The sequence below is a fragment of the Tympanuchus pallidicinctus genome, unplaced genomic scaffold, assembly GCF_026119805.1.
Source record: "Tympanuchus pallidicinctus isolate F22 unplaced genomic scaffold, pur_lepc_1.0 scaffold7, whole genome shotgun sequence".
In the NCBI taxonomy this organism is placed as follows: Eukaryota; Metazoa; Chordata; class Aves; order Galliformes; family Phasianidae; genus Tympanuchus; species Tympanuchus pallidicinctus.
This window is the reverse complement of record NW_026294791.1, coordinates 25,647,083-25,667,693: the sequence shown is the minus strand read 5'-3', so window position 1 is coordinate 25,667,693 and position 20,611 is coordinate 25,647,083. Positions and strand designations below refer to the sequence as shown.

General features: G+C 51.1%; 1 protein-coding gene across 1 annotated transcript in view; it reads left to right on the top strand.

Moving 5' to 3' along the window:
- The first annotated feature begins 238 nt into the window (after window positions 1-238).
- PAPPA2 (pappalysin 2) overlaps window positions 239-20,611 on the top strand; it is a 73,950-nt gene continuing 53,577 nt past the window's right edge. Inside the window, exons 1-3 of the mRNA XM_052666680.1 lie at window positions 239-704; window positions 4,096-5,152; window positions 19,983-20,128. Coding sequence (XP_052522640.1) covers window positions 239-704; window positions 4,096-5,152; window positions 19,983-20,128 — 1,669 coding nt within the window. The remainder of the gene's footprint in view (window positions 705-4,095; window positions 5,153-19,982; window positions 20,129-20,611) is intronic.

Below are 20,611 nucleotides of genomic sequence, written 5' to 3'. Positions count from 1 at the left end.
GGCAGAGGGGTCTCCGCGGCCGTGCCCTCTTCCTCCCCCTCCTCCTCCTCCTTCTCTCCCTCCTCCTCCTCCTCCTCCCGGGCCCGCAGAGGGGAGGAGAGCGGCGCCGGGGAAAAAGTTGGGGGCAGCGGCACCGGGGGAGGATGCCCTGGCGCTACCCCGACTGCCGCCCGCCGCCCCCCTGAGCCTCCCGCAGTCCCGGGGCCGCCGCCCCCCGATCCCCCGTCCCCCCGGGGCCATGCAGAGCCGCGGGGCTCCCTTGGTCGCGCTGCTGCTGACGGCGCTCAGCCTGACCCGCGGGGACCCCCGGCCTCCCGACCCCCCTCAGCCGTGCGGGCTGGAGGCTCCGAGCCGCCGGGCGGCCCCCCCGCACCATCCTTACGGGCTGTACCCTGGCCGAGCGGCTCAGGGGGGGCTCGGAGCCGCAGCCCCGGACTCCGGGAGGCAGCGGGGTCGGAGGCCGAGGGCAGCCGGGGGAGGCGGCGAGGAGCCGCGGGGCGAGGCGGAAGGCAGGCTGCGGGGCCGGGCGGCGCGGGTGCCGAGCCCCCCCCGGGGCCGGCCGCTCCCCGCCCTGTACTTCGCCGGCGGCCGGGAGACGCTGGCGGCGCGGCCGGAGGCGCTGTCTCACATCCCACGGGAGCGTTTCACCCTGGAGCTGTGGGTGAAGGCGGAGGGCGGACAGAGCAACCCGGCCGTCATCGCAGGTAAAGCTCGACGGGATGCGGCGGAAGGGATGCGATGCGAGGCCGGGAGGAGCGGGGGGGACGCGGGGACAGAGCCGAGATCCGCAGCTGCTCACCTGCGACAGGTGACAGCACCCGTACAGTCCCACCGACACCCCAAATCCCGCTCTCCCCGCGTCCCAGGCACTCACCGGGAGAAGGGCTGTATTTCCCGGCCCCTCGCCTCCTCCGGGTTTGGGGCACGGAGCTCCCGGCGGATCCCCCCCGGCCCGCGGAGTCCCGGGAGCGGTGGCCGCACGGTGGCAGCCGCACCTCGCGCACCGCCCCGGCCCGGGCTACGCGGTACCCCTGGGCTCTGCATCCCCCCAGGCTCCCTTCTTTGCGTGGTTGCCGAGGGGGGCTTCTCTCCCTCGTGCGGAGAGACATGGCACGTGGGGTTAACTCACGGCGACCCAGGAGCCAGGGGCTGGTGATGGAGAGCTACAATAAGAATCTGAGAATAGTTTGAGTTGGAAGGGACCTTTAAAAACCATCTGGCCCCACTCCGTGCATTGAACAGGGACACTCACAGCTCCATCAGGTGCTCAGAGCCCCGTCCAGCCTGTCTGCAAGGATAGGGCACCCACACATCTCTGGGCAGCCTGTGCCTCTCCACTCTCCATCCCTCCACTGAACCCCTTTGCTTTGCTTACCACTGGGCTCCACACTTAGACTTTTCTCTGTGGGATGCAGAAGAGGAGAGCGGATGGGTGGCAGATAGGGAAGCTGAGCCAGTGTCTCCCACCCACCCTTTTCAGAGCTGTCTGCACCTGGAGCTCAGCCCTGCAGGTGCTTTGCATTACTTTCCCCTGCTAGTTTTCTCTCTTTTGTTGTCATTTAATTTTCCCTTAGTGGAGGGTGGGCCCGTCATTACACAGCGACCACTGGCACTGGCACGATCCCCCGCTCCAGGCTTTGAGTCAGCCCCACGCACCTCCGGCTGGCTGAGTCACCCGCAGCTTCCCACCCGCACCCTGCAGCTGGCAATGCGGGCCCGTGGTAATGGGGACAGGGATGGAGCACTTCCTGCTGTGTTCTGTATGTGCAGGTGGCACCAGGACCTCCAGCCCTTCTGCCCTGCTGGGATGGAATCGTGCACTGGCTGCTTGGTGCTCAGGGAGGAGCTCCAGGGGAAAGGATGCTCTGCGTGGTCCTTATAAAGCTGTGCACTTCTTCACCACTCTCCTGGCAGTCAAATCAAAAGGGTTATTTATTCCTTCTCTGTCTCCGTTGCCTGAACTTTACACCCCAGGGCAGTTTTGTGGCCAGCTTTTTGCATATTGGTGCTGAAGCACGGCTGCTTCCTTTCATGTTTTTGTGGTGTTGCCAACAACGCATGTTTTAAATCCAACATTATCACTCTAATCCTGGGCACAAGTCACAAGCCAGGTTATGTTTCCCCTTTCCCATCCTATAGACTAGATGCCAAATTAGACTTGTGAATGCCAAGACTTGCATCTCCTCTGCAATGGCTCTTTCCATTTTGGTGGGCCACTTGTAAATTTATGGGACACACTCAGACTGTGTTTGCAAGGATGCTGGGTCCCATTCTCCCCATAAAGCTGCTCTACCTCAATGCTGTTTTTGCTCTCTTCTTGCATTTAACCAAATCTGGGGCACCCTAGATTGTCACAGAGTGAACTGCAGGAGGAGGTCCCAAGCCTTGTTTCCTCTGTCCCAGCAATGAGCAAATCCTAGAGGATGGCTTTAGAGTATGCAGGCCCAGCACTTCCACCCAGCACTCTGGTTTCATACACAAAAACGAGCCAAACCTCATCTGTCCATGTAGGCTTTGTGTTTGGCTGTTTTTTTTTGCTAGCATCTTGGCTGGAGTGGTTGTGACCACTTGGCTGCAGCTTGTCCTCCTTGGAGGAGACAAGGACAAAGAACACTTGGGGTCCAGCAGAGCTTGAAGTGACCTTTGTAAAGCTTGCTGCTGGGTTATGAGGGCTGGAAAGGATATGTGGGGTCGTGGTGACCTGGTTCCCTTGGATGTGGTCCCTTTGGCATGGTCCCACACCACATCCTTATCTCTAAATTGGAGAGAGATGTATTTGAAGGGTGGGCCATTTGGTTGGTAAAGAATTGGTTGGGAGGTCACAGACAGAGGGTTGTGGCCATGTCTCTACGTCCAAGTGTAGGTCAGTGAGGAGTGGTGTCCCTCCGGGGCTCATCTTGGGACTGGTGCTCTTTAACATAATCAGTGATACAGATGATAGGATTGAGAGAACCCTCAGCAAGTTTGTGGATGACACCAAACTGAGTGGTGCAGTCGCTACAATAGAAGGAAGGAACGCCATCCAAAGGGACTCTGATAAACTGGAGAGGTGGGCCCTTGTGAACCTAGTGAGATTCAACAAGGCCAAGTGCAAGGTGTTGCATTTGAGTCAAACAAATCCCAGAAATATGCACAGACTGCAATAAAAAGTCTCTGAGAGCAGCCCTGTGGAGAAGTACTTGGAGGTCCTAGTAGATGTCGGGGGAAATTTTTCACCAAGAGGGTGGTGAGGGTCTGTCACAGGCTGCCCAGAACTGTGGGTGCCCCATACATAGAGGTTCCCAAAGCCAGGGATGGAGCCCTGGGCTGCCTGATCTGGAGGGGGGCAACCAGCCCATAACAGGGGTTGGAATTGGGTGATCCCTTTAAGGTCCCTTCCAATCCCAGCCATACTGTGGTTCTATGACACAAGCCTGAAGGTCGTACTGAGAGTATTTATTATGTCCTCATGTTCGTTTGTAATGTTTGGTGCATCCAGCCACCTGTGGTCATTAACTGCAGGGTGAGGGAAGTCTGCGAGATGGAAGATTGAGATATCTTGGAGATTCAGGAACGCAGGATGTTTTGCTTTGGATTGACTTATTCTAATCCTTGAAAGCGCAGTGTCTCACCCCAGCCTGCAGTCATGCTCCTATGGGAATGTCTTTCTCTTTGGCCTCTCTTCTCCAACTGGCTGAGCTCTTCATGCCCTTTCCACTCAGCTTCCATAGCTCTGACTCTTGGCTCCTCCGCCTGCTCACCCAAATAATGAGCAGTGCCCACTATCCAGACCCTGTCCGACTTTATTTGCCTGTGTTTCATTCAATGTGACCACATGGGCTAGTGGGGAAATATTGGTGGTAGATGGATGGTTGGACTGGATGATCTTGGAGGTCTTTTCCAAGCTTGCTGAGTCTACGACTCTGAAAACCTCCCCTGCTCCTTCACCCCAGAACATAGAAACATGATGATGTGCTTTGCTCTTTTGTGCTCCATATCCCTAAGAGTCATCTCAGTGCAGGAGGCAGAGGCATGCCACAAGGATGCTCACAGAGCAGCGATGCTCTCCACTTCTCACCACCTCCCTCTTTTCTCTCCAACCCATCCCCTCTGCAGGAGTCTTCGACAACTGCTCACACACGGCCAGCAATAAGGGCTGGGCTTTGGGCATCCGTGCCCTGCGCCTGGGTGGCAAGCAGGACGCCCGCTTCTTCTTCTCCCTGCGCACAGACCGAGCGGCCGCCGCCACCGAGGTGACAGGGTCCCACCGCTACCAACCGGACACTTGGACCCACCTGACTGCCAGCTATGACGGGCACTGGATGGCCCTCTATGTGGATGGGGTGCGGGTGGGCCGCACTGATGGGCAGGGAGGGCCCCTGCACAGCACCTTCATGGCCTCCTGCCGCACCCTGCTGCTGGGAGGGGACGCCTGGGGGGACGCTCATGCTTTTCGGGGACACGTGGCCGGGCTGGCCTTGTGGCAGGATGCGCTGCCCCAAGCGCAGCTCCAGCGAGCTTTCCTTGAAGAGGTGCCCAGCGGCTCTCCAGTGCTGGCCGCCGGCTTGGACACTTTGGAGCAACAGTGGGTGCCGTTCCGTGAAGCCTCACTCCCCCGGCGCCGGGTTCTGCCCCCCGCCGTACCCCCCATCCTCCATCCGTTCGGTCCTCCAGCCTGCGGGCAGACGGCGTGCGACAACGTGGAGCTGGTCTCCCACTACAACCAGCATTGGCCGCTGCGCGGTGCCAAGGTGGTGCGGTACCGCGTGGTCAGCCTGGCCGAGGACAGCGGCGGGCGGCCGACGGTGAGCCGTGAGCAGGTGTGGCGGCAGCACCGGGCGCTGAGCGAGGCCTTCCGCCCCTACAACATCTCGTGGCAGCTCAGCCTGCTGGAGGTGCGCAACTCGTCCTTGCGCCGCCGTGCCGTTCTGCTGGGCTGTGAGCCCAGTAAGGTGGGCAACGAGCGCTGCGACCCTGAGTGTGAGCACCCACTGACCGGCTATGATGGCGGGGACTGCCGCCGACCCGGGCGCTGCTTCTCCTGGAAGCGCCGCGACGGTGTTTGCCATATGGAGTGCAACAACATGTTGGATGACTTTGATGATGGCGACTGCTGTGACCCACGGGCTACTGATGTCACCAGGACCTGCTTCGACCCTGACTCGCCGTACAGGTAGGTAGGGAACCAGGTTGTGAACTCTGAGGGTTGCCTGGGGGACGTTGCAGGTACCATGGGTGCAAAATGCCTTAAAAGAGCTTCTTTGCATGGTGCTAGGGCATGGGGGCACCTGCTGCCATGGGGGCTCTGCACGCATCTCTCTTCTCCCCAAGGGAGAGCAACATTCAGGGGAGGGGTTAGAGATATGCAGTTCCTCTGGATTTTCTCCTTCCCTTCTATTCTCCATGCTGTGGGAGCAGCTGGGCTGTTGCTACAAACACATCTTCATTCCCAAGCCAGCTCCTGATCCCCCAGTGGGAATGCAGGAAGCAGGTGCCCATAACCAGGACAGTGGCAATGGGTGTCTTCATCCATTCCTGAGCTTTTCTCACCATCTGAGGAAGCACAGGGGGAGGACGAGGAGCCCTTCTCTCAGTGTTTCCCCCTCAGCCATGGCACCAGACGTGACCCCTAGATATTTTCCCACCCTGGGATGAAATCTGATGGCCTGTGCCCATCAGATTCATCATAATGTTAATAATGATCAGAACATCATGATGTTCCTCATTATTGGTGTGGTGAGTGGTTCTGCTGCCTGCCACATGGCTGCTCAGGATAGCCGCCCACTGCCACTTGGCCACCAGAAGAGGCTTTGCTACTTCATGGAGACATGGCCAAGGCTCTGTCCTCACCCTCTGTGTGCAGTTAGAGGAATGTTTTCATCCTCGGACAGAAAGGGCTCCACCTAAATTTAAAAAGGCTGAATTTTTGCTGGTATGAATCAGGGCTTCCATTTGTCAGGATTTTCCTCTGAAAGTTGGGAAAGAAACAAAACTAAACTAAACAAAGCAAAAAACCAACATACAAAACAAAACAAAACAAAAACCTTGCTTCTGTGGGAAAATGGGAACACTACGGAAATAACAAAACTTTTGCAATTTTTCTTTCTGCAGCCCTCATTGGTCTGCAGACAAGACGGGACTGTAGGCAAATCTCTGAAGGGGAAATCCATCTTGCATGGTGGTTGGGAAATCTGGGGGCATGGATTGCATGGGGCCCTGGGCAATGTGATCTAGTACATGATCTAGCAGCTAGCAACCCTGTCTGCAGCAGAGGGGTTGGAATTTGATGATCCCTGAGGTCCCTTCCAACCCAAGCCATCCTAAGATTCTATGACTCTACGATCCTGGTGCTACTGAGCTCCTGAGCTCTTTTTCCCCTGCCTGCATGGGTACCAGGGTGTTTGGGGTAGGTACAACCTGAATTTGTACCCCGCTGTTTCATGGGAGATTACTAGTATGAGTCTGGGAAGCGGCGAGGTGAGGTGAGCTGGTTGGGTTGGTGCACTTCCTACGGGTCAGGGGATTCATCCCAAAATACACAAGCAGGCATTTGGCCATAAAGCATTATGCTTAAATGAGTGTTTATGAGGAGCGGGGCAGCTGGGAAACTTGCAGGAGGATTTTTAGGGTGGAAGCCAAAACGGGAGGAATAACAGAAAATAAAACTTAACAAACTGAGGAAAGGCAGCACGACAGGAGCCAGGTGCCTGGAGGTAAGAGCTGTGGCTGGGGACAGCGTGGTGTTGTCTTTGATGGAGATGGGCAGGGGGAAACATGTTGTTGGACGACTCCTTTCAGGTCAAGGTGGCACAACGGAGCTTTGGGTTTCTGCACGGTGAATCAGCTCTGCCATATTTTATTTCAAGGCTCTCTAAAGCAGTGGTTTGGATGCAAATGCTTCTCAGCACTGCCAAAAATAATCCAAAGGAGAAAGTCAGCGCGAGACACTGGACAATTTCTTACTTAGTGCTGTCGACAGATGCTATTGTTTTGGTGAAGGGCCCCAATACCTTGGCTTGCATGACCTTATGCACGTATAAAAGCTTTTGCCATTTTAGAATAGCCCTCACCTCTCTACGTCTGCATCTTTGAGAGAGGCTGATCTGATTGTTGGAGAGAGCAGAGGGAGCTCTAGTGCTTCTTAGCTGGTGAAAGCCTCTGTACACTTCTAGAGCTATGTTTGGTTCCAGCATATTGGCCATGCGTAGTGTTGTCCAATATCAATAGCACAGCAGGCAGATGAGGCTTGGAAGGAAGAGTGGCAAGGCTGTGGGGCAGGGAGCTGTGCTGAGCCCATGGCAGTGTTGGTGTGCACACAGCCAGACCGTAGTACTGAGCCTTTCTCATGACCATGGCAGGAGATGTGGACGGCAAGTCAAGGACACGACTGACCATACAAAGAACAAGGGGACAGATATAGCAGGAGAACTGCCAGCAGTCATCCTGCACCCAGCTCCTCCTGCTTTTCCAGGAGCTGCTGGCAGTGTAATGCCAGGGTCCAGGAGTAAGTTTGTGTTCATTTGCTGCAGACATCATCTTCTTACAGAGCTCGAGTGTTGTTGTAATTGGCGCTCTAGGAAGGCAAGCAGCAACAGCTCATTAACAGCAATTAACACTCAGTATGGGCCCCCCTTGGGCAGTTACACTGTGAGCCTGGTGTGTGACACAGTGTGTGTGAAAAGAGCAACTGGAGGGCAGCCTGGGTACCAGCAGAAGGAACAGAAATAACACAGTAAGCAGAAGCATTGGTAGTGGAGGTACTGCCTTTCAGGACAGCCACAGGCACAAAGAGCCTCCTCTGGTATGGCCCTGAAAACCACAGGGCAGGAAGCTGAGGGGCATAGCTTGATGGGGCTGTCTAGCACACTCCCTGCCCCACATTTTCCCTTCCCTTTTGCCAACCCCTTGTTTCCAGAGTAGCAAATTCAGTTTTGCCTCCTCTGGGATGGCCACAGCTGTGATGTTAGGATCTATCTCATCAACAGGACGCTTGATGGGCCTTAATGTGGGCTTAGCCAGGCTGCCTTCCTCAGGGAGAGATGCTTAATTGGGTTAGGGCTGTTTGGGAGCCTCCTGCTGTTTAAGCGGTTTCTTCAAGCACTAATCCAGATTAACCTCACCGAGTGTCTCTTGTGGACAGGCCCCAAGAATGAACTATCACTCAGCAATTCTCCTTTCCTGGCTACAGGAAACCTGAGCCAGAATAGCGAGCAGTCCACAAGTGCTGGGCTCAGGTCTGGGGGCCGTAAGCAAGGTGGTAAAGAGATGGGCATCTTGGGAACCCCAGAGGGAACCCCAAAGGTAGCAGTACTGGTCTTGGTGGCCACTTCCCCACGGTGGTAAGTCCACTGGGGCTGGGCAGGTGCAGTAATTAACAGGGCTTTTTGCTGGAGCCTGATGGATTCCTTGGTAGGTTCTTTAAAGTTTCATGAGAGAGGTCAGACTGAGCTCATAAAAAAGCTGAACGGGAAAGAGAGCCCACTCTCTCTGGGCTCTTCTTATTGATTACTAATTTCAAAACTTGGCAAAGATGGATGGGATTGTCCTTGGTTGTTGCATCCTGAGGACAGGATGTCCACCGACGTGCTTGTTCATAAAGTGGCAAATAGCCAGGGCTGAGTTCACCCAGAGTCCTGGTTTTGGTCAAAAAACCCCAAATTTGCTTTTGATCCTCTCAGCCCAAATACATCAGAAAGCACTTAACACATCCTTTGCATCTGTTATGTTGTGCCAAAGATGAACCCAACAGTAGAGTTGTGTTTTGAGGAGCAATGAAGTCTGAGAGGGAGTGGTAAGAAAATGGGCTCTGCTCTTGGTCAGTGTGACTTCCTGAGCCCTGTCGTGTGTCTGCACTCATGTCATCCCCAGGTACTGCTGGGGGGCTGCTCACCTCAGCCTCCAACTGCTGCCTTCACCTTCCCAGTGGGATGTGTTTCATTTGCTTAGATGTCCTATTTCTTCCATCCGATCTCCTGTCTGCTGTGAGAGCTGTTCCTTCCCTGCTGTGGGCTGCAGTTGTCCATCCTTGTCTCTTACAGGAGTTGGATGTGCTTGTCTCTCTGGTTTGGCCTCTCTTCCAGGCTCTTGGAGGAGGGAGGTCTCCCAAACTTCATCATACATCAGGGTATGAGTTGAGCATCCCAAAGGGCTTTCAGGGCATCTGCTCTCCTGAAGCTGTGAGAAAGAGGATGTAACACCTCCAGTTCGGGCTGGCAAAGGGAAGGGTAGCACAAATTCCCAGAGACCTGCCCGGTGCCCCAGGGTGGCTGGAGCTGTGCAGGAGGACAACCCGATCCGCGTGTGAGCGGGAGCAGCAATCCCTGCCCAGCAGCTGTAGGAGCCCAGACACTTTCAGGGAAAACAACCCATCCAGATGTGAGCTATTGTTCTAGCAATACCACCATCCTGGGGGCTGATCGAATCCAGACAACAATTGTGAAGGAACAGCATGTGTGCAAGGGCTGGGCTGGGGAAGGGGGGGAGTCACTCTGTTTCCAGCTTTTCAGCACTCCCTGGGGTTCCTACTCATCCGTCCGTGTGCGGCTGAGATCCCAGGAAATGACCCAGCAGGGTGCTTGGCAGCATGCTGGTGGGACTCCATCACCCCACACTGATGGGCTCTTGTGGATGATTGATGCACGTTTGGGTTGGCAGGCTGCGCCGCGGACACTGGAGCTGTTGAGCGAGCATACCATTTTTAGTTTGCCTTGGCTCTGCTGACATCGTTATATAGGAAATCAAATTGTCCCTTTGCAGAGGGTGATGTGGGGAGAAGGTTGGATCCGATGCAGCCCAAGCCCAGCAGAACTGAGCAAGGTGGAGGGCTCCGGGAAAGGGAGCGGTGGTAGCCTTGGTGTTTCTCTTGTTTGTGGTTAAAGTAGGGCTGTTACATTACAAAACTTCCCCTGAAGAATTATCTCGCATCCTTTCTACATTCGCGAGAAAAGCATTTTTAGAATGCTGGCTTGTATGCACTCCGGCTGGGATACCCAATTGCCTGGGCCTAAAAATAAGTTGGGGGCTGGGGACTTAATTTTTCCCCTCCTTGTTTACTTATTTAAGAAGAGGTGGGGATGTTTGGTCTGAATATATTTATTTTCCTCTCTTTCTCCGTATTGATCTCCTTCTGGACTAACACCAAGAGTATTTGCCCTTCAATGAGCGAATTCATCCTTGCTCAGCAAATTCACCCACTGCTGCCAACCCTGGGAAAGGTCCTTCACCCACACAGCAAATGTTGTCTTTCTGAGGTGCCCACCTGCCTGTGCTGTGGGGAGGGGTTAATTCCAGCTCTTCAGATGGGGAAACTGAGGCATGAAAATCCTAGCCATCTTGTGCAGCAATACAGTGTTAGGGCTCTGCTCTGCTGCCTCCTAGACACTGGGTGGTTAAAAGAGGCATTTAATGAAAGGAAATGAAGCTGTTCAGGCCTGATTAAATGCACGGCACGAGCTGGCACTGCTGTCTGCACAATTTGCCCCAGCCCTTAGCTGGCTCCCCATGCAGCAGCAGCAGCAGGAGCCTTGCACCCACTAGTGTTATCCTGCTTCAGGCTCCTGGGGACACCTCCCTGCACCTGGACTGCTACTTCGTTCATTGGCAGAAAGGAAGAGAGAGCTGATTTACAACAGATCACCTGCGGTTTAGATGGGGACCAAGCTTATCTGTACTGTCTGAGACAGGGAAAGAGCACTGCAAGTCTCAGCCCTGGCCCTGGAAGTTTTCTATTTTTCTTTGAAACAAACAACCCAGGCAGAAACTGAACCATACCTGGCTTTGTTTAGCTTGGAGCCTGCTCTACAATAACTTGCCACTGTTGAATTCTGCCTCGCAAAACCACAAGGGGCTGCAAACATGTTCCTTCACACATGTTCTGTGTAACGCGGGTGGCTCAGCAGCCAGCATCAACACTGGGAAAAGGCAGCGGGTGCTCAGCCAGGCGGGGGACAGCTTTCCGAGGCGTGCTGGCATGTGCTGGAGCCACGCTGCTGCCCGTGCTGGGATTTGGAGCAGAACCACGTGCAAAGATGCTGGGCTCCTGGCCTCGCTGAGCTGCTGCTGTGTTGTCTGCAAGGCTCTTGCCTTCCCCACCTATTCCTGATCTGGGTCTCCTGCTCTGCTTCTCTCACATTCTTCCCATTAACTCCCCTCATGCACCCAGCTCTCTGTCCCTGGCTTTGGAGGTGGTGACATCCTATGATGTCAGCTCCACTCTTCTTCCCTGGGACCAGTCCCTGTGCAGCCCTGGTAGGTCTGCGGGGGCTTTTTCACTTTTGCAGATGGCCTTAAGCATAAACCTTGGGTGAAAGAGGGTGGTTCTCTACAAGCCAATGCAACTGACTGAGCATCCTTAGTGTCTGCTACAAGTGAGGGGTCAGCACAGGACACAGGTGGAAAGCCCAGCCCATCAGGGTCCTAATAGTCACGCACTCAGACAGAGCTACACTTGGCCATGGGCATTGTTCCTTCCTTGCATGCTCTCAGAGTATGGATACTTTCAGGGGTAGGATGCATTATGGACTGCCTCAGGGATGACACAGGGAACTGCCTTAAAGGGCTGGAAGACTAGCAGTGAATGACAATATTGGTCTCCTTTCCAATGACTTGCTATTCAGAACTTTCTTTGTTGGGTTTGTGAAAGAGAAGGTAAGAGGGAATGGGAGGGACACCATCCCTTTTGCAGGCTTGCTTATTCATGATGTTGTTGCTGGATATTTGGCTTGGACTCTCCTGGGTTTGGCAGTGATGATACCTCAGAATCACAGAATTATAGGTGTTTGAAAGGGCCTCTAGAGATCATCAAGACCAACCCCTCTGCTAAAGCAGATTCCCTATGGGCGATCACACAGGTTCAGGAGGGTTCTGCATCTTTCCAGAGAAGGAGACATCACAGCCTCTCTGGGCAGCCTGTTCCAATTCACAACGCTCTTTGCAAAGCCTGAACCCACAGGCTGGTTTCAGACAAATAAAAAATTCGGTATCTACGTTCCTGCAGTCAGGAGATGAGTACAAAGCAGGGAGTGATTGCAGCCTTTGCTGAGGCTTTGAAGATATTGGAGAGCTGCGGGGCTGGAAAAACTTTAAATCCACGTTTCACCTTGTGGGTTTGGAATTCCTTTAGAGTTCACTCCTATTTAAATTTTTGGGACATGCTAACCTCCAAATGAACCAAGTTTTCTACATGGAACTTTGAGCGCCTGATCCTCAAGTGAGAACCTGTAGGTTGAGCTGAATCCCAGGGGTCCTTTGACTTCTATTGCTTGCAGGAAGCAAGGGACAGTGCGTGTGGCCAGGGAGGATGAGATGCTCCACGTGTCCTCTGCTCCCACCACAAGAGGCCAGCCGTTCTGAAAGCCTGGCTCTCCCCTAATGAAAGATGTCCTCCTACTTCAATGGGGCTCAGATGTGTCGCATGTTTTAAGATGATCTCACTTGTGAGGAAATTGGAAGTCTCTCTGAGGAAGAGATGGCCGTGATTCATGCTGATAGAAATAGAAAGGCCAAACAAGCAAATGGAAACTCCCTATTGACCACGTCCCTGCAATTTAAAAGGGTTTTTACTACCTATTCCAGTATTAATTTGAAAATCATATGCATTTACTCTTACATACTACAATCAGATGGGTTTTAAGCCATTAAGGCCCATTGGGTCAATAACTACCATTTTCAAAAATCTATTAAATACCCATTTCCGTGGAAATAGAGCTCCTACAATTGATCAGAGCTACCAACTCCCATTAAAATAAATCCCAAACGCTATCAACTCCCTCAAGATGTAGAGCACTAAAACACAGATTGCTGGGACAAATTTATCCCAGGGGAAAGTTGATGGTCCATTATACTTAAGCAACACAAGAATTGTCACATAAGCCAGGAAGTTTATGGGAGTTGCATGTGTTAGTCTTCCCTGAGGGGGTAAGGAGGAAGGTTCATGGGGTGAATCAGTAGCTCTAGCACAAACTCAAAGCCAGGCACCCACGGGACCTTTTTGGGAAACATTCGGCTTATTTTATATGAACTTTCAAGTGTATGTAGACCTTGGTTGTTTGGCAGAAGCAAACGATGCTTTAGGTCTGAAATGCTGGAAGAAGTTATGAATTTGTGGCTCTGTTCTTGGTGAAACAGGATTTCAAATACAGACTCTCAGCTCCATCCAACCATCAATTTCCATTATTTTTTGGAAGCGGGGTGGGAGGGTGGAAGTAATGACTTGGAGACCTTGAAAGCTGGAAGTCTGTTGAGATTTGCAGGTGGATTTAAGGTCTGTCAGCATGAGGACAAGTGGATCAGCCTATCTTGTTGTGATCTTTGTTCAACTTCACAGACACCAATGACGCAATGGCTGTTCTCCAGTCACATGCCCCATGTCAGTCCTTCTGGATTCAGGGTGGCACTTCCTCAGCCTCCCACTGCAAATATCCACTGAGTTTTATCTGTGAACGCCTTGATTTCTGCAGTTTAATCTCAGTTAAACTGATCTTCAGCCCCACTTTCCCTGCTGAGCAGACCTCCTCATTTCTTCTGTTGCTTTTCTTATTTCTGAAAGGGTCTTTTGCTCTTTGTTTTCACTGGAGTCAGCCTGACTTCAGGGAATTCCCATTCCACCCTGCTCTCCCAGCCTCTCCAATGCAGAAATGCCTGCTGCTCGGTCCTGTTTTTCCATTCTTAGTTCAAGAACTGTCTTTATTCCTCCGTCTAAATTAATCTCAATCAAGCCATAATTAGTTCAGGACAAGTTTTCTTTCTTTCATCAGCTCTTTCATAATTCTTACATTGCTTACCAAAACCCTGTCTAAAATAGTATTGGCTTCTGCTGGTGCAGTGATGATTTACTAAAGAATTTTCTTAGTGAACACTTCCAGGAATAACTGGATCGTGCTGTTGTGAGCAGCGTTTATTCTTCAGCCTATCTCAGGGCAAAGCGCCCTGCAGGGCTTTCTAGTCTGACACTGATGGTATTGTTCTTTTTTACCCAAATTTGACCTCAGGAAGTTACATGCTCCCATCTGATGTAGCTGGCAGTGGATCTGTTGTGTGCTATGGTCCTCAGCCTTCTGCTCTCTGTGCCCAGTACATCTGCACGGAAGGGGCACAGTCTCGAACCACAACCCTTGTTATGATCTTGTCTGCAGCTGTGCCAGTACAGCTCTGCCCCTGCAGCATCTGCTGCTGCTTCTTCAGTCCCAAAGCCAAATCCACATCCCACACAGAGACTGAGGTTTTCCTCAGTCTGACTGCAACAGGAATTACTCTTGGGGAAGGAAACCCTGAAGCCCACGGTCCTCATATAGGAGCATTTTGGCCTGCCATCCTTGCTGACATTTGGATACTCAAACCTTTGTGAGAAGTTTGAACCGTCTCTCATACAATGCTGCTAGTGATGGCTGCTCCCTGCTGCTCTTTGACCAATGCTACCAGTGCCTCAGGGCTGGTCTTCCCAGGCAAACCCAAGATGTAATGAGATGCTCTCATCCTCTGCACACCGCAAATGGTTTTGGATTCTTGTGCTGGAGTCCAACGCACAATGAAGCTGATGAGGGACTCCCAAGGATTACAGAGGGCATCCTGCCAGTGTTGCTGTGCCTCCTGTCAGCCCAGGGAGTGGTCTGTCTTTTCCTCCAGCTTTCCTTCGCCCCTCAGACAAGACATGTCTGCCTGTGCTGCTAGATGCCCAGATGACTGAGCTGCCTTCTTAAGCTGCATGATGCCAGCAGTGATGCTTGTGGCATGGCAGCATAGTGCTGGCTGGAGTCAGAGCTCAAAGCTTTGTGGTCTGGTGGAGTTGAAGAGACTTAACAGGAAGACTTCTGGTTACACATCACCTGAGATTTCCTGTGCTAGGAATAGGAATGAGGATTCCCAAATCCAAGGAAGATTTGTGTATGCAAGCCTGAATTTGGCAGAGTACCTCTTTAGATTCCTTATGGAGTCGCCAGGAGGGAGAGGCACGGCAGGGATGAACGGAAGATCTTTGCTTCAGCTCACCATATGGAGGAGCGTCTCTTCACTAATGAGATGGAGAATGCAGAGTCTGCCCCCGATTACATTCATGCCACTTGGCTCAACACCTGCCTTCACCGGCTGAGTAGTGGCTCTTTGTCTTTAACACCTTGTGTTAACCCTTTGCTGCCCTGGGGGAGCAGGCTGTCAGCACAAGTTACTGGCAGGCTGGTTCATGCTCCTGGGAAGTCTGAGGGATTCCTCATTTGTCAAGAAGAGGTTTGGGGAAAGAAAGGATCCTCCCTGCTTGGCAGGAGTAGGAATTTCGGTGCGGTGGATGAGAGACATGAAAGCAGAATCCCCTGTGACTTCATTAGGCTGGATGGTTAGCCTGGAGCTGGCTGTGTCTCAAGTATTTTCCAGCTGTCCATGGAGGGCACTTGGACAATTTCCATTCAACCCCACTCCCACATCCCTTCTGAAAAGCCTACAGGGAAAAGACTTCTATTTTTGCATTGCAGTTTAATTCCTGTGGCATTACACACTGTATCCTCTGCAATACCCAGAGAATTCAGTTTGATTTATGGTGCTGCGTGGTACATGTTGGTCTTGCTTTTCATTCAGAAGTGCCATTTTCTGCCTTTCCTAAGTCATTCCAATGGCCATTTTTATGGCACTAAGACTTTTTGCTGCTCTTGCTTTTCTTCTCTCAACTTAAACAAAATCAGATTGAGTTAAGAGTTTGGTTGCCCATTCCACCAACCAGTAGATTAGCAAATCCTTTTGCTCTTTCCCACCTCTGCACCAGCAGCATTCCTGTTATTTTTGCCAGAAATTGCTGCTTGCTGAAGAGCACCAAGTCTTCTCTATTGGCTAAGTCAACACAGACCTCGACTTATAACCATGAGTAGAAAGATTCTGCCTCCCTCATGGATTAAGAAAAAATGGTGCAAGTAAACACACAAGAAAGGACGTGAAGGCTTTCCTTGGAGGCTTGGAACGAAGTATGATTTTTTCAGCTGCTTAGAATGGAATCTTTGGGTCTTCAAACCTTCATTAGAGCATCAGGAATTTAGATTAGGTGTTAGGATTTTTTTTCCATGAAAGCAACTAAATAGTGGAATAGATTTCCAAGAGAGGTAATGAAACCTCTGTCCTTCGAGTTGTTCAGCTTTCAGCTGGGCATAGCCCTGAGTAACTTCATGTAATTAGACATGTTTTGTATCTTAAGAGGTCAGACTACGTGACCTGTGGAAGCCCCTTCCAGCTGCACTTACGGGTCTCTGAATCTACACCTCTTTGGAGACAGTCATGGAAGCTGCTGGACTTCCTGTTTTCATCTCCTTCACTGATTGTATGAAACTTCACACAGTGACAGTACATCCTGTCCCATACACAGTCCTGTGCTTGTGACCAATTACAAAGACCACAGAAGCATCAGTGCTGCTCCACTGTACTGCTGTAGAACAGTGCAAGATCTAGGCTTCCCCATCCTGCTTCTCCAGCAGCCATGAGTTCTACAAGTGTTCACACAGTACCTAAGCCTTCCTTGCAGTCAGATTATTCACTAGCATCATTCGGTTAGCAATGCCATAAGTGAGTGCTGCTGAGCACTGGCATGATGGAAGCCCTCATATCTGGACTTAGTCCTTAAAACATCACCATTCCAAATGATGTTCACGTCCATGTTGGCAATGGCAGGTTATGATATTTCCTACCTTACTCTCCATCCACCGTTGCATATACTCTTCTTGAGAGCTGCACTCTCCCAGGGGTGCACATACTACCCTGGCCCAAGTGGCTCTAGCTGCTCACCGAGTTTATTTATGTTCCTGGAGAAATGTCTGCAAAACTGAAGACATTTTATGCCTCTCTTCTGTCTTCTCCTTTATTCTCTGTGCAAAGAGGGTGTTATTTCTTGGGTGATTTTTTTTTTCCTCATTATTTCCCCCCCCCCCCCCCACGTATCCTTCTAGCTTTCCCTGTGCTTGTGTGTCAGTTTGCAGCACCCACAGCACGTAAATATCATCTAGTTCAGAATTCTCCAATCTTGAAGGAGCTGGGAAGCTATTTGGGGAGCAGAGGAGAAGTCTGTCATTTGGTTCTTTCATGGAGACCAAAAGCTTCTCTGCCATCCCCAGGGAAAATCACAGAAGCGCCGAAAAGGAGGGAGAGCGTGACCTTGGCAGTAAGTGACAGGCAAAGACGCCAGTTGCATGCTCCTTGTCTCAGCTAGGAATGCCAATGGAAAAGAGGGTTTGAGGGGAATCAGAGTTGCCCATTCTAGGGTCGTTTTGGTCTTGCTCGTGTTGTTGGGGATGCCGGCAGAATGCGATGCTTTCTTTGCCATGGTGGACGGAGTCCCTTCCTCTCCTCTTCCATCCAATCCATCTGAGCATCTCCATGCTGAGACTGCTCCCCCTACCCTTAACACAACTCTGAACCATCCAAATCTTTCAATGGAGGAAATTAGTTATTTATAATTAAGGGTTGACCAAAAAATGTTGCTAGTGTCAAGGGAACGGCAGGCGACAGCCAGAAAAACACGATGTCTCCAGAAGAGAGGCAGCGGGAATATCCCTCTGAATAGGGCTGACGTTAGCTCTCGGAATTTGGACAGCCTGGAAGGGTTTGGGGCTATTTTTCCAAGATATCATAGGTCAGGAATCAACATTATTTTTAATTCTGTGTCCCCCGAGCAGCTCTGGTGCATAAGGGAGGCTTTTTCTCCCCTCCTTGTACTCTATTTCTATGAAATTTTTGCTTTTCTTCCTTCCGAGTCATGCCACAAATATGTCCTTCAGGTTTATTTATTCTTCTCTCTATCTATTCCTCCCAGCCTGCTCCCATCTTGGTTGGGTTGCAGAGATGGCGTCAGCGTGGCGCGTGTCTGGGATGCTCAGGCGAGACATCACAAATAAGAGATCATGTTATCCTAATTTGCTGTTTCCGGTTGGGAGAGTTTTTCTTTCCACAAGCTTATGTGCCTGGGGAAAACATGCTGGGAATGCTGCTTTGTGGTGGGAGATCTCAGGGCCTGGTGAAGAAGAGATGGTCATCTCATCCCACCGTTAAGTGCTGCCTTATGCTTCAGCCAGGATTTTTCTGCAGTGGCTGATGTTTTGGAACTACTTTGTCATAGAGAAGGTGGCTGAGATGTCCAGGACAGGATGGCCTATCAGAATGGAATTATGGGGAACGTAGTCAGCAGAGTCCAATTATTTGATATTCGCAAAGTTAGTAATGACTTCTGAAAACCTATGCTATTTCAGATTCAGCAAGATGGTCACACTTGATTCGATGTGCTACTTCCCACATGCCATCCTGCTCTGGCGTGCTTTTGAAGCCTTGTTCCTTTAAATTTTTGATTCATTTTCTCCTCCTTTTCTTCCATTTGCTGTAGCAACCTCTCTCTTTCTAAACAAGTCTGTTGGTATAATAACTTCACTAGAGATCTTGCCATTTCAAACAGTGTATTTGCACATTTCTCACTGGCTTCCCTTCTCATTTCACATCTTGGACAATAACATGCCTTTTTCCTCTTAGCCCACGTTTAGCTTTTAGTTCTCTCTTCCACAATTCAGCGTGGTGAGGAATGCTCTAATGGATACCACTTTTACAGAAGCTGCTAGTTCAAACACAGCCGGTGAGCCTTCATGGCTGGTCCAGTGTAAAGAAATGGTTGTATTCCCTTCGTGATCCCTCTGCAGGGCTCAAGGATGCCAATTGCTCCTGGAAGCATGGGAATAAGTGAAATGCTTTTCACCACCTTAATGTTGCTGTTGGCCTTATGCTGGGGATTTAGTCATTCTTATGACATATTTCCACAATGGTGCGTTTCCATCATCATTCCACAGTGATGTATTTGAAGCCTTTCCATGTGTTTTCTTTCCCCTTAGGATCTCTTAAGTTAACGCAGCCTTCTCCTTGGCTTCATGAACTGTGGGGTCAGGCTCCTCAGATTTTGAAGACTCAGAGACAGTCTAGGGCTACCTGTCCCAGTGCTGCCTCAGCTCATGAGGTTCATGGCACCAATAGTGGAAACACTAGTAGTTAATTTAAAAGAGCACCTGGCTCTTGCAGCAGAGCCCAAGGCCCTACAATCCCACTACTATTTTTATTGGAATTGTTGTTATTGAGTTAAATCCTGATCCTTTTACAAAGCTGAGGACATGAACTCTGTAAAGATCAACACTGCTGGTATACCAGTGAACGCAGAATAGATCTGACCTATGCAAAAAGCACCCCATAGATGGGAGAGCAAAACCTAAACTTCCTGACTACCATTCTTTTTCCAAGCACTGAGACATGCCAGCCCCATGGATGCAGTAAGGATCATTTCAGAGATGACCCAGCACCCATGAGTGCTGCTGCTCTGCTATTCACTGTAGGACAAGTGCAATGTTTCTCACCTCTCCCAGTTCATCAACTTCTTGTGCCCTTCAGAAATGGATATCTTGGATATCCCCATTCCAGGTATTTCTTTTTTTATTCCAATAACTGTTTAGTCACAGTTTGGAGACTGGAGGAGAGACAGGCAGCAGTGTGACCATGAGGTTTCCCCACTAAACATGCCCTTTGGTGGAGCCGTTTCCAAACTTGCTTCTCTCTCCCTTATTTCAGAGCTCCAGAACTTCTCCTGCAGCCATCCCAGCCCAACATACACAGAGATAATTTCTCTCAAGGCCAGGCCACACTCCATTTTGAGCAGAGCTGGAAGAAAGATGTCTTGGAGTAAAATGTTGTTCATACTCTGCTTCCTTGTGCAACATGCAGGCATGGGGGTGAGGCTGCACACCCTACACTACATACCTGCGTTCTGCAGGGATTCCCCATTCTTCACCACCCACCATACTTGTTGCCTGGAGGAAATGGGTAGAACCGTGGTTGTGAAATCCTACAAACAGATTAAAAACGTTGGCAACAATTCTTTGGATTTGCATGACTGCATCCCACCCAACCTCAACACTAACCCCTTCCAGCTCAACCGTGGGCTGCTCTCACTTGTCCTCTTTGCTGCATTGATGTGTTTGCTGACTGTCTGCTCTCCCTTGTCCTTGCAGGGCATACATGAGTGTGAAGGAGCTGAAGGAGGCACTGCAGCTGAACAGCACCCACTTCCTCAACGTTTATTTTGCCAGCTCTGTGAGGGAAGAGCTGGCTGGCGCTGCCACTTGGCCATGGGATAAAGAGGCCCTAAGTCACTTGGGTAAGCAAGCTGCCTGACTAATGGGGTCTCAGGGTTTTTCCACTTCTGTCTCAGTTGGCTGTTTGAAAAGATGCACTAGAATTTGTTCTCAGGTAGAGCTGGGAGAAAAAACAAGCTTGTATTTTGAGACAAAGACTTTTGTCTTCGCTTACAGTATGCTTAAGGAAATTGCGGGGTTGATCCTCCAGCTTAGCCCTTCTTTGGCATGGGTTGGCATTTCAGCACTGAGCAATTCTGTTCAGGTAGCCTGTTGACATACTGGTGAAGAGATGGTGGGTAGAGCTGCAGGCTCTGGAGAGGGAGCAAGAGTCACCTCAGTCCTGTTGGTTTAGGAAAGGCTGATCCTACAATGGCGTGGGGTGGATTCTCTTGGACCATTCAGACCCCATCCACCAGGATGCTAGGAATGGCCAGCTTCACCAACAAGAAACATAAACAGGGGGTCTCAGCTACTTTAGAGCCAAGATTTCAGATATGAGCTAC